The following is a 22948-nucleotide window of genomic DNA, read 5'->3' as shown; positions in this document are numbered from 1 at the left end:
CCGGCGGACGGCCCAAATCCCTGCGGCCTTGTCCTCTGCAGTAAATATAGAAGGAGGGTGAATGCAGCTAATGTGTTCGTAGCTCTTCAGCATCCACCCCCTTTCCTGCAAATTTCTACAATGCTTTGGCCCCAAAAAAACCCATGCATGTGCTAAAAACAAGGGTACTGTAAAAACAGGGAGTCTAAGTAGGAGGAACAGGAAGGAACAGCTGAACAGACACTTTGCCTTTCAAACGCTCACCCATCTCTCATAAGCCATGACTAGGATTCAGTCAATGGCTCCTTGGAAGGACAAGATTTGGGTGTGCAGGAGATACTCACTCAGCACTTTTAAACTTACATGTCCATCCCAATGATTCTGCAATGCCTCAGCTTCTGTTTTTAAGGCAACTTCAGCAATGTTCCTCTCCTTTCCCACCACATATATTTCAGCGTGTATATGTATACAAAAACCTGACCAAGCAGGTGTATCTAACATGCATGTATCTAACTGACCACCTTGACCTGAAGTGGAAACCTGGCGCTAGGAGCACAAGCCCTCAGCTCACCAAGGTGACCACAGCTCGGCAGCCATGTTATCCGCAGAATCACCGACTCACAGAACGGCTGAGGTTGGAAGGGACCTCCAGAGATCATCTGGTCCAACTCCCCTGCTCAAGCAGGGTCACCCACAGCCACAGGGTGGCATCCAGGGGGGTTTTGAAGATCTCCGCAACTTCTCTGGACAGCCTGTTCCAGGGCCCTGTCACCCTCACAGTAAAGTTCTTCCTCACATGGAGGTGGAACTTGCTGTGTCTCAGCTTGCACCTGTTACCCCTTGTCCTATCACTGGCCACCACAGAGAAGAGCCTGGCCCCATCCTCCCTACATTCACCCCTCAACTACTTGTACGTGTTGATCAGATCCGCTCTCAGCCTTCTCTTCTCCAGTCTAAACAGGCCCACCTCGCTTAGTCTTTCCTCGCACGATAGATGCTCCAGTCCCTTAATCATCTTCGTTGCTCTACACTGAACCCTCTCTAGAAGCTCCACGTCCCTCTTGTACTGGGGAGCCCAGACCTGCATCCAGTACTCCAGGCACGGCCTCACCAGAGCTGAGCAGAGGGGCAGGATCCCCTCCCTCAAGATCCATAAGGTCTCTGTAACCCAGCCATGAGCAGCAGACACCTAACATGGTAAAGCATGGGGAGCTACTGAAATAACTTCTCCGTGACAAGTAATTCCAGGCTACATTTCTTTCAGTTTCTCAATTAAAAGGAGAAAAAAAAAGATGACACACACAGACTGTTCAGCTTCATTTTTTATTCAAACAAATGGACTTTGAAGGAGGAGGAACACAACCTCTAATGCTTTGCACAGCAGATTAGTTTTATATGTAACTATAAACAGCCACATGTCTAGTCTGTAAAAAGCAATCTGTGCAGACCAACTCGGGCACAGTATCTCCGAAATAGGTGCATTGCCCACAATGAAGCATTGAGCTATTCCTAGCAGGTACTTGCTTCACAAATGCCCGAGGAAAGAAGCAATGTTTTGCTATTACCCTTTCCTCGCAGCAAAGGAGGCAGGAAGGTGCTTTGGGGCAGCAAAAAGGGCACTGCTGCAGAGCCCTCTCCTGTGGGGACTGGGCCGTGTTCTGCCCCACTCTGGATTGAGCTCCAGGCCTCAAGCTGGGCCTGTTCTGTGGGGTCCCAACGAGGAAGACAAGGCAGGGCTGGGTTTTCTGTGAGTGACTAGAATTCCAAGCATGAGCTCAGGCACCACTATGATCGTTCCAGCTTTGGGAAGAGGAGCTCAGGCAGCGCTACGATTGCTCCAGCTTTGGGAAGAGGGTGTAACCAGGCCGTGTTTGCTGGTGAAGTTTTCGGCAAGGTTACACCGCTGAGATGAAGTCACTGAGCAGAAATGCTCAGAACTGGCAGCTTCTTGAACTGCTAAGCCAGCAACAGCCCGCAGGCGGCGCTCCCCTGAACGCAAAGAAACATTTTCCTAGTTTCAGTTTAGTCAGAAAACTGCACTCTGTGCGTACCGTTTGCTCGTATTTGAACTAATTGGAAGATTTAAAAAAAAAATACTTCCACTTTTGTATAAAAATTACCATGAGATGATAAGATCTGCTAGTTCTAAATTCCTCCAAGATCAGAATCTACCAGAAATAATCAATGATACTTTGTTTCATTAGCAAGTTTAATCAAAACATATTTTAGTCAATTTTTTTCCAGACTGCTTAAGATATCGCCAGTCAACTAATTAAAAGAATCCTAAACGACCCCTTTTTGCAAGCTATTTGAGTTCCAATTTCCCTCTGAAAAGAACTTGCTGCAAAGCACAGCGGCTATCTAATAAAAAGAGGTAGGCAACATTTACTGCTTTCCAATGTGTGCCACACAGCAGTGAAAACACGAGGCGAGGCAATGCCTTTAATCCATACTTACGGATGTAAAGCAGCCAGCCGGCCCTTTGGATCCTGCGAGTTGCCGAGCGGAATCCCCGTGCGGTCGAGCGGTGCGAACCTCGCACATCCCCAGGGGACACAGAGGGCCACCACAGGAAGCATTCCCATTGCATGGAAATATGCTGGATTTTAGAGGGCGTGCGCAGCTAGGAATGACAAGGAATGAGAATACTGCACTGCTGCTTAAACATAAGCCAACAAACCTCAAGGATGTGCTGCAGCAACAGGGAGATGGAAGCAGCGAACGGCTAGCTCCCTGTTTATCTGTATCTGGAGCTGGGGAAAAGTCAGGAGCGGTATCACCATTAATGAGGCTGCAGACTGCCAGGCAGCAGCAGATCTCTTGCCCCAAAGAGCGAAATCTCAGACTGGCAGAGCTTGGCAGAACAGAGCACTGGTACTCTCAGAGAAGGGAAGAAAGAAAAAAATCAGATCACTCATAACTTTACATCATGTATATTTCATAATTGCATGTTAAAATATGTACCCACATCATAAAACACTTTAAAAAAACCAAGTATTCTTAAACATATGTACAATGATGCAAAAATATGCCTAAATACATATCTAATGCAAAAAATAAACCCTTTAATAAAAATCTCCCTTCAAATGTCCCCTTGCTCTTCAACACCTTAAAAAAATAAAAAAAAAATAAAAAAAAAGAGAGCTCAGTAAACAAACAGGAGTTAAAGAACAGACAAACAAAAGCTGCGTAAAGCAGATGTTTAGGCAACCCATTTGGCTTTGCCTTCTCCCGAAATACTCTAGAACTAGCAGGTCACTTGGCCTTTGCTACTTGAGTTCTGGGTTTAAAAACTCAGCCCTGTGTACCAGCTGCAAGAGGTGGCACTCATTTTCTGTGGGATCAAGAAAGTTAATGATAATCCACCCGAGCGTTCTTTAAACTCCATTAAATGGAGGTGATTTTCATACTCTGTGAATATGTCTTGTTTTCTCCCATCCAGTTCAATAAATATGAACTGAAGTCTACCTGAGCAACTGCAGTGGGGGAAGAGGCTTCTGTTTAACCATCTGTTGTTGACTTCCATCTTCTTTCTACTCTCTCTAGGAAACTGCAAAAAGGGCTACAACCTCAAACTACAGAAAGCCCTGTGTCTCATATTTGAGATACTGCAGTTTCACCAAAAATCTCTCCCCTAAGTATTTCTGAAGATCTGGGTCTCCATGTCTGAGTTAAAAGAGACTGCAGTTGCATGAGAGAAATGCTGCTCTGGTTCTTATTCAGAGGAGTTTAGGTGCCTGATGTGTGTATCTCATGCTGCTAGAGCAACAGCCCTCAAAGTGCACTTGGCCTGTGTGTGAAATGTAGTTCTTGTTTTCAGAAGCCACCTGAAGAGTTTTCAGTATTGTTCCTTAAATGGAAGGTGTGGGAGGAATTCAAGCTCCTTTAAAAGAACTGCTATAAGGCACTGGTGCTGCAAGGTTTGTGATGAACAAAGTTTTATGACTTCTCCTTTCCAACTGTTTAAAAGTATGTCCATCAAGCCAACCATAAATAGCAATAAAAAGACATTAGAAAAACCCCAAACTGGAGAAATCTACTTAGAGTTGTAACTTAATTTATGACAATCCCACTTCAATGCACACTGGAACTCCTGCATATTTTTCTTAAACTCACTGTTGGCTAATGCTCATGCTATATACAAAAATCCCCTGGACAAGTCACGATGTTTCCAAATATCTTCTACAAAGAAGAATTGTTGAGATGACTGCAAAGGCTACACATTAAACTTACAGATAAGGGACAGGAACATATATTGGCTTACTCACTGTACATATCTATTTAAAACTTTAAAGAATAAGAATATTCACAAATATACACTTAATACACCAAGTAAAACTGCCTTCAGCATTTGATATTTTGGAGGATGATGCATTTCTTCCATTAAAATTCCACTCATGAAACTATCCCTGTGTCAGCTCGTCTTCATAAGCAACAGGATCACTGCAAAGTAAAATAGTTCTTCGTGTCTATGCAACAGAACCAGCAAAAGCTCAGCCTCTAGTCATCACTGTCACTTCCAGACTCACTCAACTGCAAGTCATTTCCTACGGAAAACAAAAACAACAAAACACAACAAGGGAGTAGAAGTTAATTCACATTTCAGTGCAATGAAACCAAAGAGCAGTTGCATTCAATCAGGACCGCTGAAATCAGAGCAACACAAGAACCAAATGCAAACATCACTTCAGCCACTTAATGGAACTGCTCTTCATGCCCACAAACACCGCAGGCTGCCCAGGGCTGCTCTGCGGCCTCGTCCAGGCCAGATGGAGGCTCCTGGGCTCTCCTGGTGGGACAGCAGCCGCCGTGCATGGAGCTCCAACCAGCCCTGCTCCTGCGCCTGGCTCTAGGGAATTCCCTGGCTTCACCAGCCCTATTAAAATAGGCTTTTTTGTTGTTGTTTCAGGGCAGTTTGAATAGTCAATGGAGGGTAGCGTAGAAAGAACGCTACAGTAACTGCAACTCAAGGTTACAGGCTGAGCTAGGGTGATGCAGAGAATGACCTGGAAGGAAGGCCAAGCCCCTCCATCAAACACACACAGCGATTAGACACGAGAAGGCCGAGATCTGGACCGAACCTGCGGTGTCTGATCTCCATCGTGCAGAGCTCTTTGGATCTGGGGGAGGTTAGGAGGGCAAAAATAACACTCTTGTTCTGGTAGCTGAACTCAGGTCTCAAGAGCATTCCCTCATGATCATCCCCAAGCCTGTGTTCCCCCCAGAGCAGCTACGCAATCAGTCACAACTGATCTGCTGAAAAAAAAAAAGTTAAAAAACCCCAAAAAACTCAGCTTGGGGGTGAGGGACACTTCTCCCCATGTGTGGGCACCAGAGACATATATGCTCAAGGACGTTAATTGGGGTGAGATTCACTCACTGCCTAAAAAAGAGGAGCAACCTTACCAGTTCCCAAATACAGGTTCACAAACCCTCCTGGGGTCAGAAGCTCCTCAAAATTCAGTGATTTAGGCAGTACCTGTAGTTACAGCCCAAGAGAAGCAGGGAAGAGGCATCTCAAAAAGGGAAGTTTGGAAGCTACTGTCTTAGTCAGAGCCTACCTCAAAAAACAACAACAAAAAAACAAATCAAAAAACCCCACAGTGGTAAGAATCCTACTGACTTTGTTGAGCACAGGATTTCTCCCAAGGCTCACGACAGGCCTTGAGTAGTGACAGGAACCCTGCCTGACCTCTTCAGTTTTACAATGAGTCTTTTCAGCACTGTCAATACAGTATCAGAACTTGCCTTATTTACACTGAAAATCCTACGTTTATTTGCATTTAAGCTTCACCCATTCCCTGCATGCGGAGAGCTGCACTCAAACATGCTTTAGGAGGAAGGAGGAATGCTTTGTAATAACTAAGTTCTAGTTTTGTGTTAATGCAGTATTTTAATTTCACTAAGACAGAAGAGACCTGACCTAGCGTAAAGCAAGAAAAGCAGAGACTACACTGCACCCCCACTACAGCCTCATGGGACAAAACAACTCTTCCAGAACGGTACTAGCACTTTTGAAACAACAGAGTTTAAAGTACTGACTCAATCCTGCCAAACATCACAGCTGTGGCATTTTAATCAAATATCTGGCATTTTAAACTTCACTTCAAAACGTGAAATTTGTGAAAATGCAGCTGAAACAAGCTTAGTTACTCTGACAAAACACTGCAGATAATAAATAGAGGGAAAATACTGTGCATTTCTGATTACACCACAGTTTTATGCCAATCACACTTGTTTACTGACTTTCAATCAACTGACTCGGTGTCACTATTCCCAATCTACATTTCCACCTTAAGATAGTTCCTCCCTCCCATACACTGTGCCCCTGCCCTGACGCTTTGTGCTACCCACGTTCTCCATCTGGAGGCCCAAACCAAGGCTCAGCAAGGTCCATGGGGGCTGCTGCACTGCGGTCCACAGCCTCTGGACCAAACCTGAGTACTTCCCACACCTTACCACAGGCCTCAGCTTTCTGCCCTCAAGCCACATCCACGCCTGTGAACGTCCCTTGATAACTCTTTGGGAAATCCACCTCCATGTGAGGAAGAACTTCTTTACTGTGAGGGTGACAGAGCCCTGGAACAGGCTGCCCAGAGAGGTTGTGGAGTCTCCTTCTCTGGAGATCTTCCAAACCCACCTGGACGCCACCCTGTGCCACGTGCTCTGGGTGTCCCTGCTGGAGCAGGGGGGTTGGACTAGACGATCTGTAGAGGCCCCTTCCAACCTCAACCACTCTGTGATTTTGCGAAACCGTTTGGCGCCGGCCACGTGGGCGCTCTCAGGCGGGCTGCCCCGGCAGGAGGGCGCAGGCTGCACTCACGGAGGGTGTTCATGAGCTGGTTGCTTCCCTGGGGCCGGCCGGTGCCGTTGGCCACGGCGCTCCTGCTGTTGCACTGCGGCTGCGCCGGGGACGCGTGCGCCGGCTCCTCGCCCTCGCTGCTGGAGCTCTCATCCTCGCTCCCCGAGGAGCTCTCCGAGCCCGACGAGCTGCTGCCGCTGCTGCTGCTCATCTGCTCGATAATCTCCACCTCCGCTCGCAGCTCTGAAACGAAAGGACGTTCATCTGCTTGAAACCGTGAGGGGACCCCATGGAATTTGGGAAAAGAATGTGAAAATGCACCACAATTTTGTCAAGTACAATTTACCGCATCTAAGTATCTCACATAAGAAAGCGCCAAGATGGAACACCTCAAAATCCCAACAACTTTCTACCTAGGTGTTGCAGCTGAATTAAAAGAACCAAGAGCACAGTACAGTATCATAAAGCCTTAATTTCTTTTATTATTGCATTTGTACGTATATATATATATAGACACACATACTTTGCACTCTTGAAAACATTTCCTACTTCATTTTTTTTCACTCATATGATCTACATACAAAGCAAGTACATTTCCTGATACAGTTTTACATGCCAACAGGTAGCCTCCTTTTTTTTTTTTTTTTTTTTTTTTTTTTTTTAGAAGCACCTAAATGCACAGGAACCTAAATTCCATTGCAGGACAGCGACTTACAGGCTTTTGGAACACAGAGGGAGGGAGATAGGGCACAGGACAACGAACACAAGGGAAATTGCCCTGACAAGGTAATGTGTGAAACTGCTTCAAAACAGTCACACGACTCATTTTAACTAACCTTAACGTCACCAGGAAACTTTGCTGTGGGGCAGATGAGAATATTCCTACGACGGACTGGTAGCAATACCCTGATCTGCTGCAGAGCTTACAAATAGCTGGGAAACAGAGACCAGTTGGAAACCGGAGAGTTACTCAAGTTCGTCCCACCCTATTTTAGACCCTGTGGAATATCCTGACAGCACCATCTGAAATGGCCAGCAGTGGCTAAGGGTGAACAGCTATTGAAATAAGTCACCCCAAACCATTGCTGTTTATTTTTAAATTTGTCATAACCACAGTGGTCTAGACACTGTTATAGGAGAACTCCTTTGTACCCACCCACAAAGTCAAGTCTCTGATTACTCAGTCCACCTAGGCAGGTTTCCAACAGACAGCAACATTCACGTTTCTGTTGGCTTGAACACGTGAATCCCTCCGAGTTCAGGCCTTTGTTGTGCTGGCAGCTCTGCCCTGAGCAGGTGACATGGGAGTGCTGGTCCTGCAGAACTCCGGTCGCAGGGACAGGAAAGAAGGGAGAGGGAGAGCGAGAGCTTGTAGACACCATCATCTCTATAGGACAAATGGGAAGCCGAGGCCAGCAGGAATTCACCCCAAATCAGACGTGGGAGATAAAGGGAGGTAAACCCCAACTCTTCAGCTGTGTGCACCTTTCTGGCGCATGGCACAGCCTTTCCTTTATGGAAAAAATGGCACCAATTTTAGTGCTTCTTATCTTGACCTCCTCCAGAAGTTAAGGTCGAGCAAGTGGAACTCTTTTTAATAAGAGCTATTTGCCCTAGGCTGCTTAACGCTTTGAAGCGACCAGCTTCACCGTTTCATGAAGAGAGCTCCTCTCAAAGCATGCACTGATTTGAGAAAGTTTCCTTCTGCCAGCTTTAAAACTGCTGCTTTTCAATTTCAAAGTTCATAACTCAATTTCCATGTTACAGTTACATTTGATTAGAGGCAAGATAGACACAGAACAGAGGGGAACAACCGCAGGGTTAACTCCAGCTGGCTGTCTAAGGATAGTGGGGCTCCTGCAACTTAATTCCTGAAGCTCGATCTCCAAAACCACCTTCGTTATCTAGACTTGATTTTTATGCCATAGTAAAGAATAAACCCACCTTTTCATCTTTAAGAAATAATTAAAAAAAGAAAAAAAAAAGCCAGAAGAATGTATGATTAGTCCAAAAGAACATTCTCTGTTACTGGGAAAGATCCTTTCTCTCTCATTCCTCTCCCAACACAGGCTTTAAAATTCTACGCCATGCCTGGAGGCTGAAATACAGATAAATGGGCACTTGCAAGTCACTATCTGTCTGTGATAGCCTGCCCCTATCTAGGATTTCAAATTGTAAATGCACTCTGTGTCCAAGACTAAGAAATCATAGGTAAAAATTAAAAGAAAGGTAAACATGAATCACTGTTCTATCCCTTTAAAATGCCTATATATTTTCCCTGTCTTAATGATGTAAAAATTCCACCTACTTCCAATGACCATTAGGGTTGCTAATTATAGTGTGTTGTTAAAATATCCTGGATTGTAGCAAGCACAATCCCCTACAGACCCCAGCCCATATGGTGAAAAGATTCAATAAACAAACTACAGAACCACTAGCATCTGCGATCACCCACAGATGCTTACAGGGCTAGAAGGTGTAAGGCGGAAAAGAGAGTGTGTCTTGGCACCCAGGGTGAGAAGAACTTACCAGCCCAGAAAATGGCATCTAAATGGCACGAAGGCAAGAAAGAAAAAAGCATGATGGAGCAATCCAAGAGGCTCTGGTGGTGAAAGTGGAAAGACGCAACAAGAAATGCGATCCAAAGAATTAAAGGGAAAATGTCCAAACTAGAAGTCTGAACTTGGTAAAGCAGATGAGGAGATAACCAAAGCAAGGAAGAAACATAGGACGGGAAAGGAAGATTAACCTATTAAATTTGAAATAGAATTCGAGATGAGAGGCAGACTGAAGAGTGTTTTCCAGGGAGGAAGCAGAAAGCTGCAAGAGTCTCTAGAAGAGTTTCGATTACGAGGAGGGAAAGAGAAGATGTTCTGGAAAAAGTAGTAAGGCCCAACACTCAACAGATATTGCCAGTGAGAGAAGTTAGGGATGGCAACTCGTTTTGAGTTCATTTTCTAACCAGTCTCATGGGCTGGCTGCTTCCTTTCCAGTCTCTTTTGTCCCTTAATTCCTTGTGCCCACAATTCTAAACGGCTCATCTGTGCAAATGAGGAAAGAATAATTGTTTCCACTAATGTTACAGTGGCTGCTGAATCATTAAAAATCTATCAGGCGACACTCCAGCAGGATCATTAAGGAAGTCTGTTCAAATCCCTCCAGTATCACCTTGTGAAATGTGGTGGCTAAGCCTACCATGATATCAAAGCCTTGGAGGAAAAACACATCTGCTTTATAATTGTTAGATTTCTGCATTTTCCTACATGCGCTTAATACAGTCACAAGTACTGAAGCCTTGGCTACTTGCTGCCTTCAACTAAAACAGACACGTGTGTGTACGCACACACATACGCCAAACCGAACGATGAAAGTCAAATCTTTCTTGAATCACTTTGCCCAAAGACACCAAACGCCTCACACTGATGCCCTCTAAGGTTTAAAGGACGACAAGAGTGAGGATGTGCAGCAGCAGCTACTTTTAAGAAAGCTTTTCCTACAGTATATTTTTGAATAGTTGCCTTAATGGAGCCTACATCATCTGAAAAGGTTGATATTGCTAGGGGAGCCTTAACTTGTGCATGTTCCATGTTATGACTTCAGGCTTTCTTACAAGAAAGAAAAACAACTTGCTGCTTTACACTGGCAGTCAGTGCAACAGTTTTCTAGTATAAAAAATAATTTAAGGTCAAAAATCACTATGTGAACATAGAATAACCTTTCTCAGCGGGGCTGCTTGCTGTATATATTCTGTATCAAGTTTCCTAATTAATTAATCATTGCAAAGGGTTCATATTTCTTCTCTTAATAATAAGATAGGCAAAGTTTCTAACTAAAGCCCTAACTTTGGCCTGCAAAAATACTTTCAGAAATAAAATTCAGGTTAAGAGAGAAAAAGGCTCTGTGTCCATAACAAAATGGTCACTGTTAATACTGGTGTGCAAGGGGGCAAGAAATCAATATTGGCACTTGGAGTATGCAGAGATGGCAGCTAAAAGGAGCAGTATTCTACAGTCGAGTGCAGCCAGTTTGACTGAGATGTTCTTGAGAGAGAAACACAGTTCTATGGCACAATCCTTACAGACTACAGCTCCATGTTAGGTAAACGAGAGCTGCTCGGATTTTTAAGCACCGAATTCAGAGATTCCGAAATAGACACATATTCCTGCAGTTTTTCAAGTAGTGCAAGCTTTAATTATGCCAATGGTTTTGACATTTTGACAATTCAAAGTATTTCCACTGCGGTTAAATATGCCTAATAAATGCCAATAATTTCATGTGCATGCACGGTACTGTGCTATACGCATGCAAACGTTCACTGCTCAGTGAAATGTGATCCAGTGAAGCCAAGCATTCAAAAGCAGCAGCTCTTCACCTCTCTCCTGCTCCTTTCAGACAGGAGGACATTATAAAAGCTTGCCAGAAGAGATCCCTTTGGTGCACAACTGTAGAGACGGCCAGGAAGCTGTCTCTTCCAGCATGGAGGAAAGGACTGCTTCAACTCCTGCACGCTCGGCCCTCGACCTCCGCACAGGAACGCGGGCGCCTGCGCAATGGGGAGGCTGCGAGAACTGACCTACCTGACGGTTCATTTCCCAGCCCACCTTTAAGGGCAGATAAGGGAATCGCAGCTGAAGGCAGACGTCTACACAGACTGCCTTACCAACCATCCCATCAAGGGCTGGTTCCCACCATACCCTTGAGAAGGGCACACCGGGAGCAAGGGTGTCGCAGAGCTGCTTCTTATCACCTCCTTTGGCAAGCTCTGTATCGTTCCCAGTAAAGAAACCACATGCAATCTCACCTTCAAGTTTATTTGTACAAAGGAGGTTGCTCAACTGAAAGGAAAGTCACTGCTTGAAAGGAGAGAACAGTCTTTGGTCCTATAACCTTCCTTAACATGTATCTTTATGGTTGTAGACTTCTGAGTTCAAAAGTGATATTCGGAAGCTTACATTACTGAAAGGTTGAGATAACTCCTGGAAAAGTTATGACGAGCATCTTAGAAACGTTATAGAGAGTATTGTAAGCAAAGAGAAACCACTCAGGCACTTGTTCTCCCTTTTTCTGGGCCTTTAAAGAATCTCTCTATGAAGCACCATATTAAGGTCCTATTTATGATAGAAGTCAGGTGCTCTTCTGCTTGATTTTGGAAACAACTTCCAAGTAAATAAGTAGAGTTATATTTCCAACGAAAGATATTTGGGTGTAAAAAAGTGACCAGGACAGCTCTAAGCAATGTGACTTACATTCTTAGACCAGTAGAAAACTCTGTCTCTCCGAACAGATGGCACACCAGACAGGTATAATTATTTTAGTACAAAAACAAATCGTTCTCTGGCTACAAAAGAGTGCTCCCATGGTTATGTAATTTATTACATACTACACACAAAACATACATATAGTTGATGTAGTTACTAAATTGATATACTGCCTGATATCCCCTCCCCCTTGCCTATTACAAAGGAAATAAAAATGGTAAGGAAGCTGAGGGAACTACAGCTAGAAATCTCAGACTTTGATTCTGTCTTCTGACCATCATCCAGGTATTGAAAATACTGCTGCTGGGAAGCTGTGAGACCACTCAGCTCCTACACAAATACTCATATGGCTTAGCACTAAAAGTGGCACCTAGTGATTAGCACGAACTAAAAAAAAAAAAAAAAAAAAAAAAAAAAAAAAAAGGCAATTAATGGCATCTGGGCAATTAACAGACTAAGTCTACAGGCAAAAATAGCTATAGGGATAAACAAAGAGACACAGAAAAAAAAGTAGCTAGAAAAAAAGAACAATCTTAGAAGTAAAATAATTGTGTCTGATGCTAGACAAGAAACCCAACAGAATCAAGACTTAAATTCTTCTACGCTTTGGTTGCACTATTGAGAGCAAAACCAGGCACCACACTAACGTGAAAGGAAGGTTTTGGGCAAGGAATCTCAATGCCAACCACCTAACTCTGACATATGCCCAGTGAAACACAAAGTCCTGCCTGAGCTGGAGCCTGGCTGGGGAAGTCAGCCCTTCAGCTGCTTCAAGGTGTGATCGTGGCCGGGGGGAAGCTGCAGGGTTGCCTCCTCTCTGTGCTTGGCACGGCACAGACTCTGGGCCTCATGATGCGACGCAGCCACACGGCCCTTTCATCTGCTGAGCACCTGCCTCCAACCTCACTCTGTGCACGAGTAACTTCTTCCCAAGGTACCTGATTGCATAACTGAATATTGGACTATAAGATTTGCTTATTGTTGTCTGTGTTGCCTAAGATACCCATTCAACTTGCCTAGCTCTCACCTGGCATAGTTTTGTTTTTGTGAATTCACACTTATTTTCGCCTTCTTTTTAGCACAGAGAAATAGTTTGGAAGATAGAAAATAATCAGCAAAGAGCAGGTTCTCTCATGCCAGAAAAGACTGCAATATAAATACCTGTGCTGGCAGAAGAGAATAAATTATTCACTAAGGTGCCTTAAAACAAGAAATAAAGACGACAAACCAGCTGTCAAGTATCAGCTTTTAATCCCTTCACATTCTAGCATGTTTTTATAAATCGCACCGTCACTGTTTTTAAAAAGAAGACAGACACAAACAACCACACCCTGAAAACTACAAACCCTTCTTTACCTCTCTTAATGTCATCCAGCTGAGGCTCAGGTGAAGGGTTATCCTTCAAAGGAGAAGTTTTAGGTCCAGCTGCTGGCTTGGTTGGGGCTCTGAACTGTGGTGGAGGCTGAGAGGCTCGGGCAGACTGCTGTTCTATTCGGGCCTGGATCTTACTGCTGCCCTCCGCTCTGAAACAACACGCCAGAGACTCAGCAGCACTGTGCAGCTGTGTGAGGTTTTTTTTTTTTTTTTTTTTTTTTTTTTAGTATATTTGTATTAAAATATTATCAGCAATTTCCTTTTGAAGAGGTCCCCCCCATACTCCGCTTTTTTTTTTTTTTTCTTGCCCATCTGCTGCTTGAGGGAACTGGAAATATTCTTTGCTCTCCTCCAACTTTTGCTTCACCTGGAAAAAATCCAGGTGAGTGGATCCTGGCCATCCATAAATCGCCAGGGCTTCAAATCTCATCTCTAATGCACTCCTATGCACTGGACAAGATGCCCTGCCTTTAAATGCTATGTGGATGAGTTTTCACATCACTGACTCAGAGGAGTTACAGCCCATTTACTTTGAACTCAACCTGTCTTTGACAAACTTTCAGCTAAGTGTGCATGAGCTGTAACCCACACAATTATATAGCTTTAGCAGCTAGAACTTCTACATGGCAATAAAATTTGTCTCTTAAAAAATAAATCATATCATCATAAAAGTATTCAAGAGCATCTCCTGCATCAGACACCTGCATAGAGACACACTGGATCTCAATAACTGATGAGTCCAGTGGTGTTGAAAGAATGATTCTGAGAATTCAGATGCTTGCAGATCAGCAAGAGTACTAAAAAAAACTTCAACTGCACACGTTGTACAGTGGAATTTAGGCAGTGAAGTATGAATATTGGGTCAGAGGGGACTTCTGGCCTCAGCAATTTGTCGAGACAAAGCCTTAAAGCCATTACTTCCTCAGTTTTTCTCCTCCATCTGGAGTCTTTGGACTTTTGCTCCACTTAAATATCATCAGTCCAGTGCAAGGATGAGTGTTTCTTGCTCCTTAACAGCATGTTATTAAAGCTTCAGGACTCCCACAAGAAGCTGCAGGGAATGAACCTGGGAAGTCCACCAACCCTTTTGACAGGCTCACATCTCCATTTTCAACTAACTAGAGATTCCTGAAAAACATCCCACCTTCTCGACAGTTTCCAAAGCTCCAACTCATCAGAAGTGTTTCGCTGCAAACTATAATTACAGCCTTTCCATAGTGGGGAATCCATTAATTCTTTACTCTTGGATTCACACTTCCAACAGCTGTTTACATATTTAGGCAAGATAATTGGTCCATAAGGTTTAGTAGTTAAAACTTACTACAAAATAAAAGAAAACTGAGCTCAGGTTCAAACAACACAGCCTGAATAGAAAACTTCAGCAAGAAATCATGCTATTAACTTAGCCCTGTCCCCAGCTTTACCTCGTTTTCTTCACTTGAATGCTGCTGCTGAGTTTTTCCAGTACATACTCCCCAGTGTCATGATTGATAATAAGCACACAGTCCTTCTGGTATGGCCTTTTGTTTCCTTTAAACACAGTCATCGGTGGAGTTGAACCCTGGCGTCCAAAAAAGAGCACACACTGGTTTGGTTATATGCCCTCTACCCGGAAAGTTCATAAACACCGATTCAAAGGCAAACATACTGTTCTGACATAGAGACTAAGAAGTTAATATGCAGCTCCTACAGAAAATGCTCATTCATGAAAAGGGAAAAATACAGTTATATGCAGGAGCCCAGGTGTTTCCTCACAGCTTTATTATGTCTTTCATCATTTTAAATGTCTCTGAAGTGACAGAACATCTTCTCTTTACTTGCTATTATTTGCAGCCCTCTCTCCCAAAATGGTAACTTGATGATAATTTGAATAGCTAGCTGTGACAAATGTCAGGAATTTTCTTGAAATTTCTGCTCTGGAAATTTTCTGCTCTTAGATCAGATAAGACATAAAAATAAACTAGCAGAACTGTCATCTAAAGAAGTGTGTGGTCAATTGACACAATATTTAAACAGCTTTGTATTTAATATACCAAGTTCTTTTTTTAAAGAATAATTTTATGATGGATTATAAGCAACTGACACACACTGTGCAAGAGCAACCACCTTCAAAATCAAATTAGCATGTGGATGCTGAACATTTACAATATTTACTTCTCAAAAGAGGTGTCCTTCCAGAAAGTCCCCAAGTCCACACAATGCTGCATTAGAAGAACCACAGAAATCCAACGGGTTAGACTGAGAAGTAATAAAGGCAAATTGAGGTGATGGTGCATGCCAGCAAACACTGCTCAGACTGTGCTCTTCCACACTGCTTCCACACACAAGCCTCACAGTGGTTTTGGGGTACAGGAGGTAGAATCAGTTACTGTCTTTCTGCACACAGCAGCGTGAACCCGGCCACATCAAAGAGAGGACATATTTACTCAAGCGACACATACCCAAGTGCCTTCTCAGTGCCAAGTACTCAGATTTCACAGGAGCTACCAAGAGTAATTAAAAAAAAAATTATGCACCTGGACACATATTGGATAGCAACTGAAACCAAGGGGAAGAGGAAGTGAATATATTCTTCTACGTTTTATTCTAAATAGTAGAAGGAATAATTAAATTTAAATACTCAGAATGAAAACCCTGATCTCAATATTGATAATAAAGAGAATATGTTCGAATCTAAAAAGGGTCTGGAACAGCAAGAGTAAAATAAATCAGGATTCCTCACAAAGATACAGTAAGAGTACAGTTCAGAAAAGATCATAGTTTCACAACAGTCAAATCTGCAAAGACATTTTATATTTTTAACATTCCTACATTTAAGAGAGGAAAACAACATTTAAGAAGATAAAACATAAGCTGAAAGTCAAAGCCAGCTCACTGCTGACAGTAAATCACAAAGCAAAAAGCACAAACACAATCAGAATCGATAAAAGTAGCCTATTATTCTGCTACCTAGAAACCTCCTAACTCAGAAAAGTCTGCAATTTTGGCTTAAAAAAAACAAAAGGCACCAAAATGAAAGCCATACTTAAGCAAACTAACAGTCCTAACCTTTTACTTAAAAGTAAACATTTAAATGTCTTAAGGTTGGTGCCTAAATAGCACTAGCTTTCAGATCCTGCTGATAACAGGACAGAAAAAGAAGGTAAGTGAAACTGGTAACATTTATTCAGGTTTGTTTTCAGGAATGAGGTTTTTTTTCCCCTCTAAATGAAGCAAAAATTCTTCGTTTCCTCAACCAAGACTGATTATTAGAGCCACTAAATCCACAATTAGTACTTCAAGCTCTCTTAGTAGCCATGAACACCAGAAAACTCCACTGAAGAAGCCATCAGAGAGCAGGCAACTTCAAAAAACCTCAGGAACCAGGCAATTTCAAAACAACAAGCAAGCAAAGAAACAAAGAGAGAAGCAAAGCTGAGAATGCAAGAAATTCCGTAAGCCTTGTAAGGATGAAATGATCTCAGAACTCCTCTGGGTTTTGCAGCTAACCCAACCGAGCTTCGGCAACGCTGCCTTGGAAAAACACGCGCGCAGCGGCTGCGCTTTGTGCCGTGAGCTGCGCAACCCCCAGAGCTCACTAGAAGCTGAAAGCTGTTCATGCTCGTGGGAGGACAATCAGATTAAAACCATCAGTAGAGATTTGTAAAGGGACGGCACAAGCAATTTAGTTCGATATGCAAAAGATAAATAACACAGTTGTCAAAGATGAATGTCATTGCTATTAATCGCATTATTTTCCGTTGTATTTAGCACTACTATATTCACTATTTTACAGACAAAAATCAATTATACCACATCCTGCAGCACTAAAAGTGACCAGTGCCATATAAAATAGGGTGAGGGGACCAGGTAAGCCCTCATTTGGTGAGAATTACCACATTATCTAGCAATCAAAATACTAACACAGTAGAATAAACGATACCGAACGGACCTGACAGATGGCTTCTAACCTGACTGTTGACCCCTCCACAAACACCAAATCCATCCATGTCTGAAATCTGGCTTATTGACTTGACATGCAGCACTGGCTTCAGCTAACAAACAATCCAGTTTCATAATGCAAGCACTTTCTTTTTTCACAAGGAAAGCACTGATTCTTCAATTACAAAACATCTATGAACAGTTTTACCATTTGTTTTATTGCTGTTTGACCATCTGACACAGTAGAACTTTATAGCGTAATCTGAGGAAGAAGTGGACAGACACTTCATTGCCACTAGCTAGAAAACCCTTTTCAGCATCCACTAATAAATCTAAAGGCAGTGAATAATCTATGCTATCTGTACACACTTTAGTAATGGAAAGCACAGGCTTAAAGGCCTGCCTATGGCTGCTGAACCTCAAATCTTGACACAGCTCAGAACTACTCTGCCTTCATTCCTTAAAGCAAGCATGAAAACACAAAGAAAACTATGTGCAAACTTTCAGCCCCTTGTAAAGTCTTCTTGCTTGTCAAGGAATAGTAGAAAGGAAGGAAACAAAGGCAAAGACACTGAACCTCACAAATGTAATCTTTTTTACAAAGTCTCAACTGGTCTTTCCCAAAGTAACATACTACAGTTTTGGTAGCTGAAATATCCACTTCTTTTAACAAAGATGAAAGAGAAAATAACATCTATAGTAAACAGCACCTACACAGCAACTACTGGTAAATTTGTTAGAGAGTAAGTAGAGAAGTAGGCAACATAACACAGAACCAACTTACTGGAATATGCGGCAAGGTGATTGTTACTTCATCTCCTTTACCAACTTGGAGCTCCCCTTCACATGATGTATCGATCGATGCTGGTTTAAAATCATCTAAAGAGAAAAATAATTTGAATTATATTCATATGTGACACTGTTTCTTAGAGCCTTCATAGTTCATCCTCCCCTGTGAAGTATCTCTGTACTTTCACTGTGATTATAAGGGAGATTAAAACATGCTAGAGTTTACATCAGGGACAGAGTAACGTACCAGTGCAGTGTGTCCCTGCTCAGAACCCAGCCACATGGTAACACCAGAATCTAGAAGTTCTTTTTAAAACAGAAGCGAGTTTCTAGACCTCCGTGTTTGAAAATCCAGAAGCAGCTTTCTCCCAACCGAGGCAGCACAGGGACACTGGATGTTGCAGACAAGGGTAGCACCACTCCATGCATCTCAAAAGAGGATTAAAGGCAGGTCCCCGTGCTCTGTAAGGGTCTCGTCTGTCCGTGACAGACACTAACTTGGTGCAGCCACCCACGCTGCCCTCACTGATATCTGACCCTGTAAGAACCTTTTTGCCCCCAGACCTCCACATCCGGGGAGCAGAGTAGCTCTCAGACCCCACCTGGGAGGAAAAAGGAGGTGCTGGTCTTTCTCAATTAACCAGCCTGGGATTTCAGCTGCTTCTAGTTCAAAGCGCTTTTGCTGGCTTGTATAGCATGCCCTCTCCTCCCAGCAAGATGCTTTTGTTTAAGGTGCTTAATTGAATTAAGAACATTTTAACTTCAAAGTATTTTACCCACAATTACTCTGCTGTGCTGATGAGCCATTAGAAGAAAAATACAGAACAAATGACCAGAACCATAACCTTCAGACAGAGGATCCAGACAAAGTGAATTATTATCAGACAGATACCGATATAGGATTGCCTTTAAAAAAAAAAAAAAAAAAAAAAAAACACAAAACACAAGCATCCATTCAATCCTAGCATCTCAGAATATGAAGATATGCAGTTAAATTCACAACCAAGACTTTTAATTATTGCATTAGTTAGGACATTAATATCTCTGAACAAATGTATAATGTAATTCCACTATGAAAAGCACATTGCAGGGGAAAAAAACAGCTTTGTAATAAATTCTCATTAGGAAGACATTAGTGTCTAATTGAGTATTACTCTGACAGCACAACAAGCAAAATGAGGCACACTTGACTTAATCCTCATGCCGTAACTGCCAGACCAAATCATATCCTTGGTTTTCATCTGAACAGCCTGTTTCTGGCTATTGTTTCCCATTTACTTTATGTGCAAGCTTGCTAAATAAAACATAAGCTAGCTGTAGAAAGGCCAGGGTCTTTGCCAAACAGGGATCAAAAGCTTCAGCAGCACAGTCACTACATAAAAAGGAATGTATCACTAATGGGGTGCTTTCTTAGATATCTTAGGAAAACACAGAATTATTCCAAGCAAATACTCTAACATAAATTGTTTTCTTTTTGAAAGTTTACTGGCTCTACATGCTTGGATAATTTTCCTGTGGATGGAGTACACATACGTCCATCTAAACGCAACTTAAGTCCTTTCTCCAAAAGTCAAATTCCTTCAGATGGGTTTTCCATGGATAATCCAGTCTTTTCAGTTCCATATTTCATAAACATTACAGAAAACAATGAGGTATTTTAAGAAGGAAAACGCAAATTTAGCCTGCAAAATGCTATTACTGCAGTTTGTATGAAGAGGGTGAAGAGAACAATACGATGCTCAGATCCCAGACTGATCATTTAAAATCAACGGTTAGAAGAAAAACTGTAGCCAGGAAAGCGAGAGATTTCGCTTGAAAGTGACTGAAAAAACAGCATACAGAAAGCTCCCTGAAAATGATACTGCATTCTTTAGCTGTAATCTGAAGGGCCTTGGTTTTGCAATGCCTTAAGAAATTGATTAGTCAAGTCCATTCAATTCTAGAAATCCAAAGTATTTTTATATGGACACGGCATGGGTTTAATTCATGTACTATCAGACAGTATTTATTTGATGGTTGGGCTATTTTAAAATTTTGATAATTTTGGGCTAGTGCCAGACAAAACTGAGAGCATAAATAAATATTTAAATATACCAAACATACGGCACAATATTCCCTATCATCCTGGGATCATGCAAGTCTAATAGAGAGCTGAACCTCACAAAAATTAAGCTCTAATCTAAAGAGTTTACTACTTAGTGAAAGCTTTGCTGTAAACACTGATCATCTACTTGAATAATAGCTCAGTCTAGAAAATTGTTCTTTCAAGCCTCACTCAGCTGACTAATCTCACTGAAATTACTTGCTCACAGTGTATGAAAACAGGCCACAAAACTGGGCCTAGGATTACACACCATGTAACAAAAAAAAAATCCTGCTATTAGTAGCATAAATTCACCACACTAATACGAACATGCTAAAATACAATTTCAGCATTATTCTCATCTCCTGTTCTGGTCTTATTTAGGGCATGAAAAACTACTTCTTGCTCATAGAATTAAAATACTAAGATGTAGTGATCCCCTCTTCAAAATAACCTTCTAATATTATATAAAATGTACCCACTGGTAGAAAGCAGCACTTGGAAAAGATGTTCGGTGTCTCAGAAAAGAAAAAAGAAGAAAAAAAAAGTTCTTTGAAAACAGATTCCTGTTTGAGACTTTGCCTCAAAATTTCTCTTACGTTCTTCAGCATAACCACGTATGAGGCAACGCTGTACGTGCTTGAACCATTTCTGCTTGCTTTCCTGGAAAGCGACTTATGACAGATCGACAGAGTCAACACTGTGAGGGAAAAGGCTGCCAGGTTACGTATTGCCTCATCACGAAAATAAGCAGCTTAACCCAAATTGGGGACGCTCTGGCTGCGGATGAGCTGCTCTCCTTTCCAGACCGCCCTGCCCACACAGGCCAAGCCAGATCGGGGTGCAGTGACCTACAACGTCAGGGCCACGAGGAGAGAGAAGGGAGTTGCTTTATTGCTCTGCACTGTTCAGGCGCCCCTCATGAAGGGCCCCAGAGCCTGCTCCTCTCCTGCAGCCTCCCTCAGTCACGGAGCCCCCGGTGAGGCCGTGGGCTGCACGCAGAGAGCTGCCCTCGCAGCACATCCCAACACCCCCAGGACAGCCCGGCCGGCTCTCCCGGGACCTTCTCCTCCCACCCCTGGCTGCACCACGGAGCCGGGGGGAAAGTGCTGGGGTGGGCACGAAGAGATGGGTGCTGAGGCAGCAGGACAGGGAGGGGAGGCTACAGGAACTAAAGTGGGGGATAAGAGGGGAAGGGGGTGCTCAGAGAGGGCGATATGGGGGAAGGGGGGGCCAGGGTGGGGAAGGATGGGGACAGGCCTGGGGAAGAAAGGGTACCAGAGGGATAAAACAGGCGGATATGATGGGAAGGAGATACTGGGGTGGGATGGGGACAGGCTCAGGGAAGGAAGGGCACCGGAGGGATAAAGCAGGGGGATGTGAGGGGAAGGAGGTGCAGGCCCGGGGAAGGGAGGATGCAGGCACCGAGGGGGGCGCTGGGGAAGGCGCTGGGGTAACGCTGAGCCCGAGGGCTCCAGGCCGCGGGGGGCGGCAGGAGCCGGCGCCGGGGGGAGCGGGGCGCCGGGGGGAGCGGGGAGGCGGCGGGAGGGCGCTCACAGCGGATGGTGTGGAAGGAGGCCTTGGGCCGGCGCTCGAAGCTCTCGCCCAGCTGCAGCGGGTGCTCCTCCTTGTCGAGCAGCGGGTTCGCCGCGCCGTTCATGGCGCCGCCGTGCCGGCCGCGCCGCCGCCGCCACCACCGCCACCCCGCGCCCTTCCGGGGCGGGTGCAGCCGCCAAAGCGCTCCGGGCCCCGCGCCGGGCCGCGCCGAACCGGGCCAGGCCGGGCCAGGCCGCGCAGGTGGGAGCGCGGGGGGGCCGGCGGCAGCGCGCGCGGCGGGGCGGGGCGGGGCGGGGCGGGGGGGGGGTGATGGCTGCGGGGGGGCGGGCGCGGCCGCTGCCGCCGTTAGAACCGGCCGGGCCGGGGCCCGGACCGGAACCGCGTGTTGGGCCGCCCGTGTGACTGTGTTTGTTAAAACAGGGCGTCTGCCCAATGCAACGGGGGCCATTTAGACGGTTAATCCCTTCTCTCCCCGCCCCTCCTCAGTTTCTCGTATGAAAAATAGGGCAAACATTGTATAGGGTTGTATACAGCCCCCCGGTAGTGTGCCAGGCTCGTCGTTGGCTGCTTTTTGTGCTTTTTGTGCTGATTATTATTGTTATTTTTCCCCTGAGGGTATATTTGTAGTGTGTATGTACTATATGTTGAGCTATATGTTCAGGGGGAAAAAAAACTTCATAATATATATTTTATATACAATATATAACCCCAAATACTGTGTGTTGGGAGAGTATGCCCATGTCTGTAGGAGATTTTGCTTCTCCGAGGGGCCCTCTTCAGGGAGCCCTTTCAGCCTGTTGGGAGGAAGGGGCTGTGCGCTCCGACACCTGTGAAATGGGGCAAAACTTGGGCACTTCTGCGCTTTGGACCATGCATCCGCGTGTTTGTGTCACGGGTTTGTGCTTGCAGCGTTGTGTTTGTGGGATGAACTAGCTAAACAAAGTATGACTGTATATACCTATATTGCTGTAGACTAGATTTTATTATTTTAGTTTTCTATTTCTGTTTTGGGGAGACATCATGAATGAGGGATGTGAACAGCACAGTTCACCTGCCCGGAGTTTCAGGGGAGCTACTGAGTGTTTGCAGGGCAAGGCAGAGGTCAGAGCCAGTTTAACACCAGGAAAATGTTTTGGGTCCTTTCCCGGCCTCCGCAGAACTGCTGTTATTTCTTTGTTTTTGATA

General features: G+C 44.1%; 1 protein-coding gene across 1 annotated transcript; it reads right to left on the bottom strand.

Annotated features, from left to right (window-relative positions):
* Positions 1 to 4234: 4234 nt before the first annotated feature.
* Positions 4235 to 21906, bottom strand: EAF1 (ELL associated factor 1). The gene is made up of 6 exons (XM_088521130.1): positions 21764 to 21906; positions 18119 to 18213; positions 14838 to 14974; positions 13396 to 13562; positions 6803 to 7024; positions 4235 to 4526 (listed from the first exon to the last, which is right to left on the bottom strand). Exons 1-6 carry the CDS (start codon positions 21864 to 21866, stop codon positions 4480 to 4482), a joined length of 771 nt encoding a protein of 256 aa, XP_088377256.1. The 5' UTR covers positions 21867 to 21906; the 3' UTR covers positions 4235 to 4479.
* Between the last annotated feature and the right edge of the window lie 1042 nt (positions 21907 to 22948).

Source organism: Tinamus guttatus, unplaced genomic scaffold (assembly GCF_059628265.1).
Source record: "Tinamus guttatus ecotype Peru unplaced genomic scaffold, ASM5962826v1 Tinamus_guttatus_pri_ptg000115l, whole genome shotgun sequence".
Lineage (NCBI taxonomy): Eukaryota > Metazoa > Chordata > Aves > Tinamiformes > Tinamidae > Tinamus > Tinamus guttatus.
This window is presented reverse-complemented; position numbering and strand designations above follow the sequence as displayed.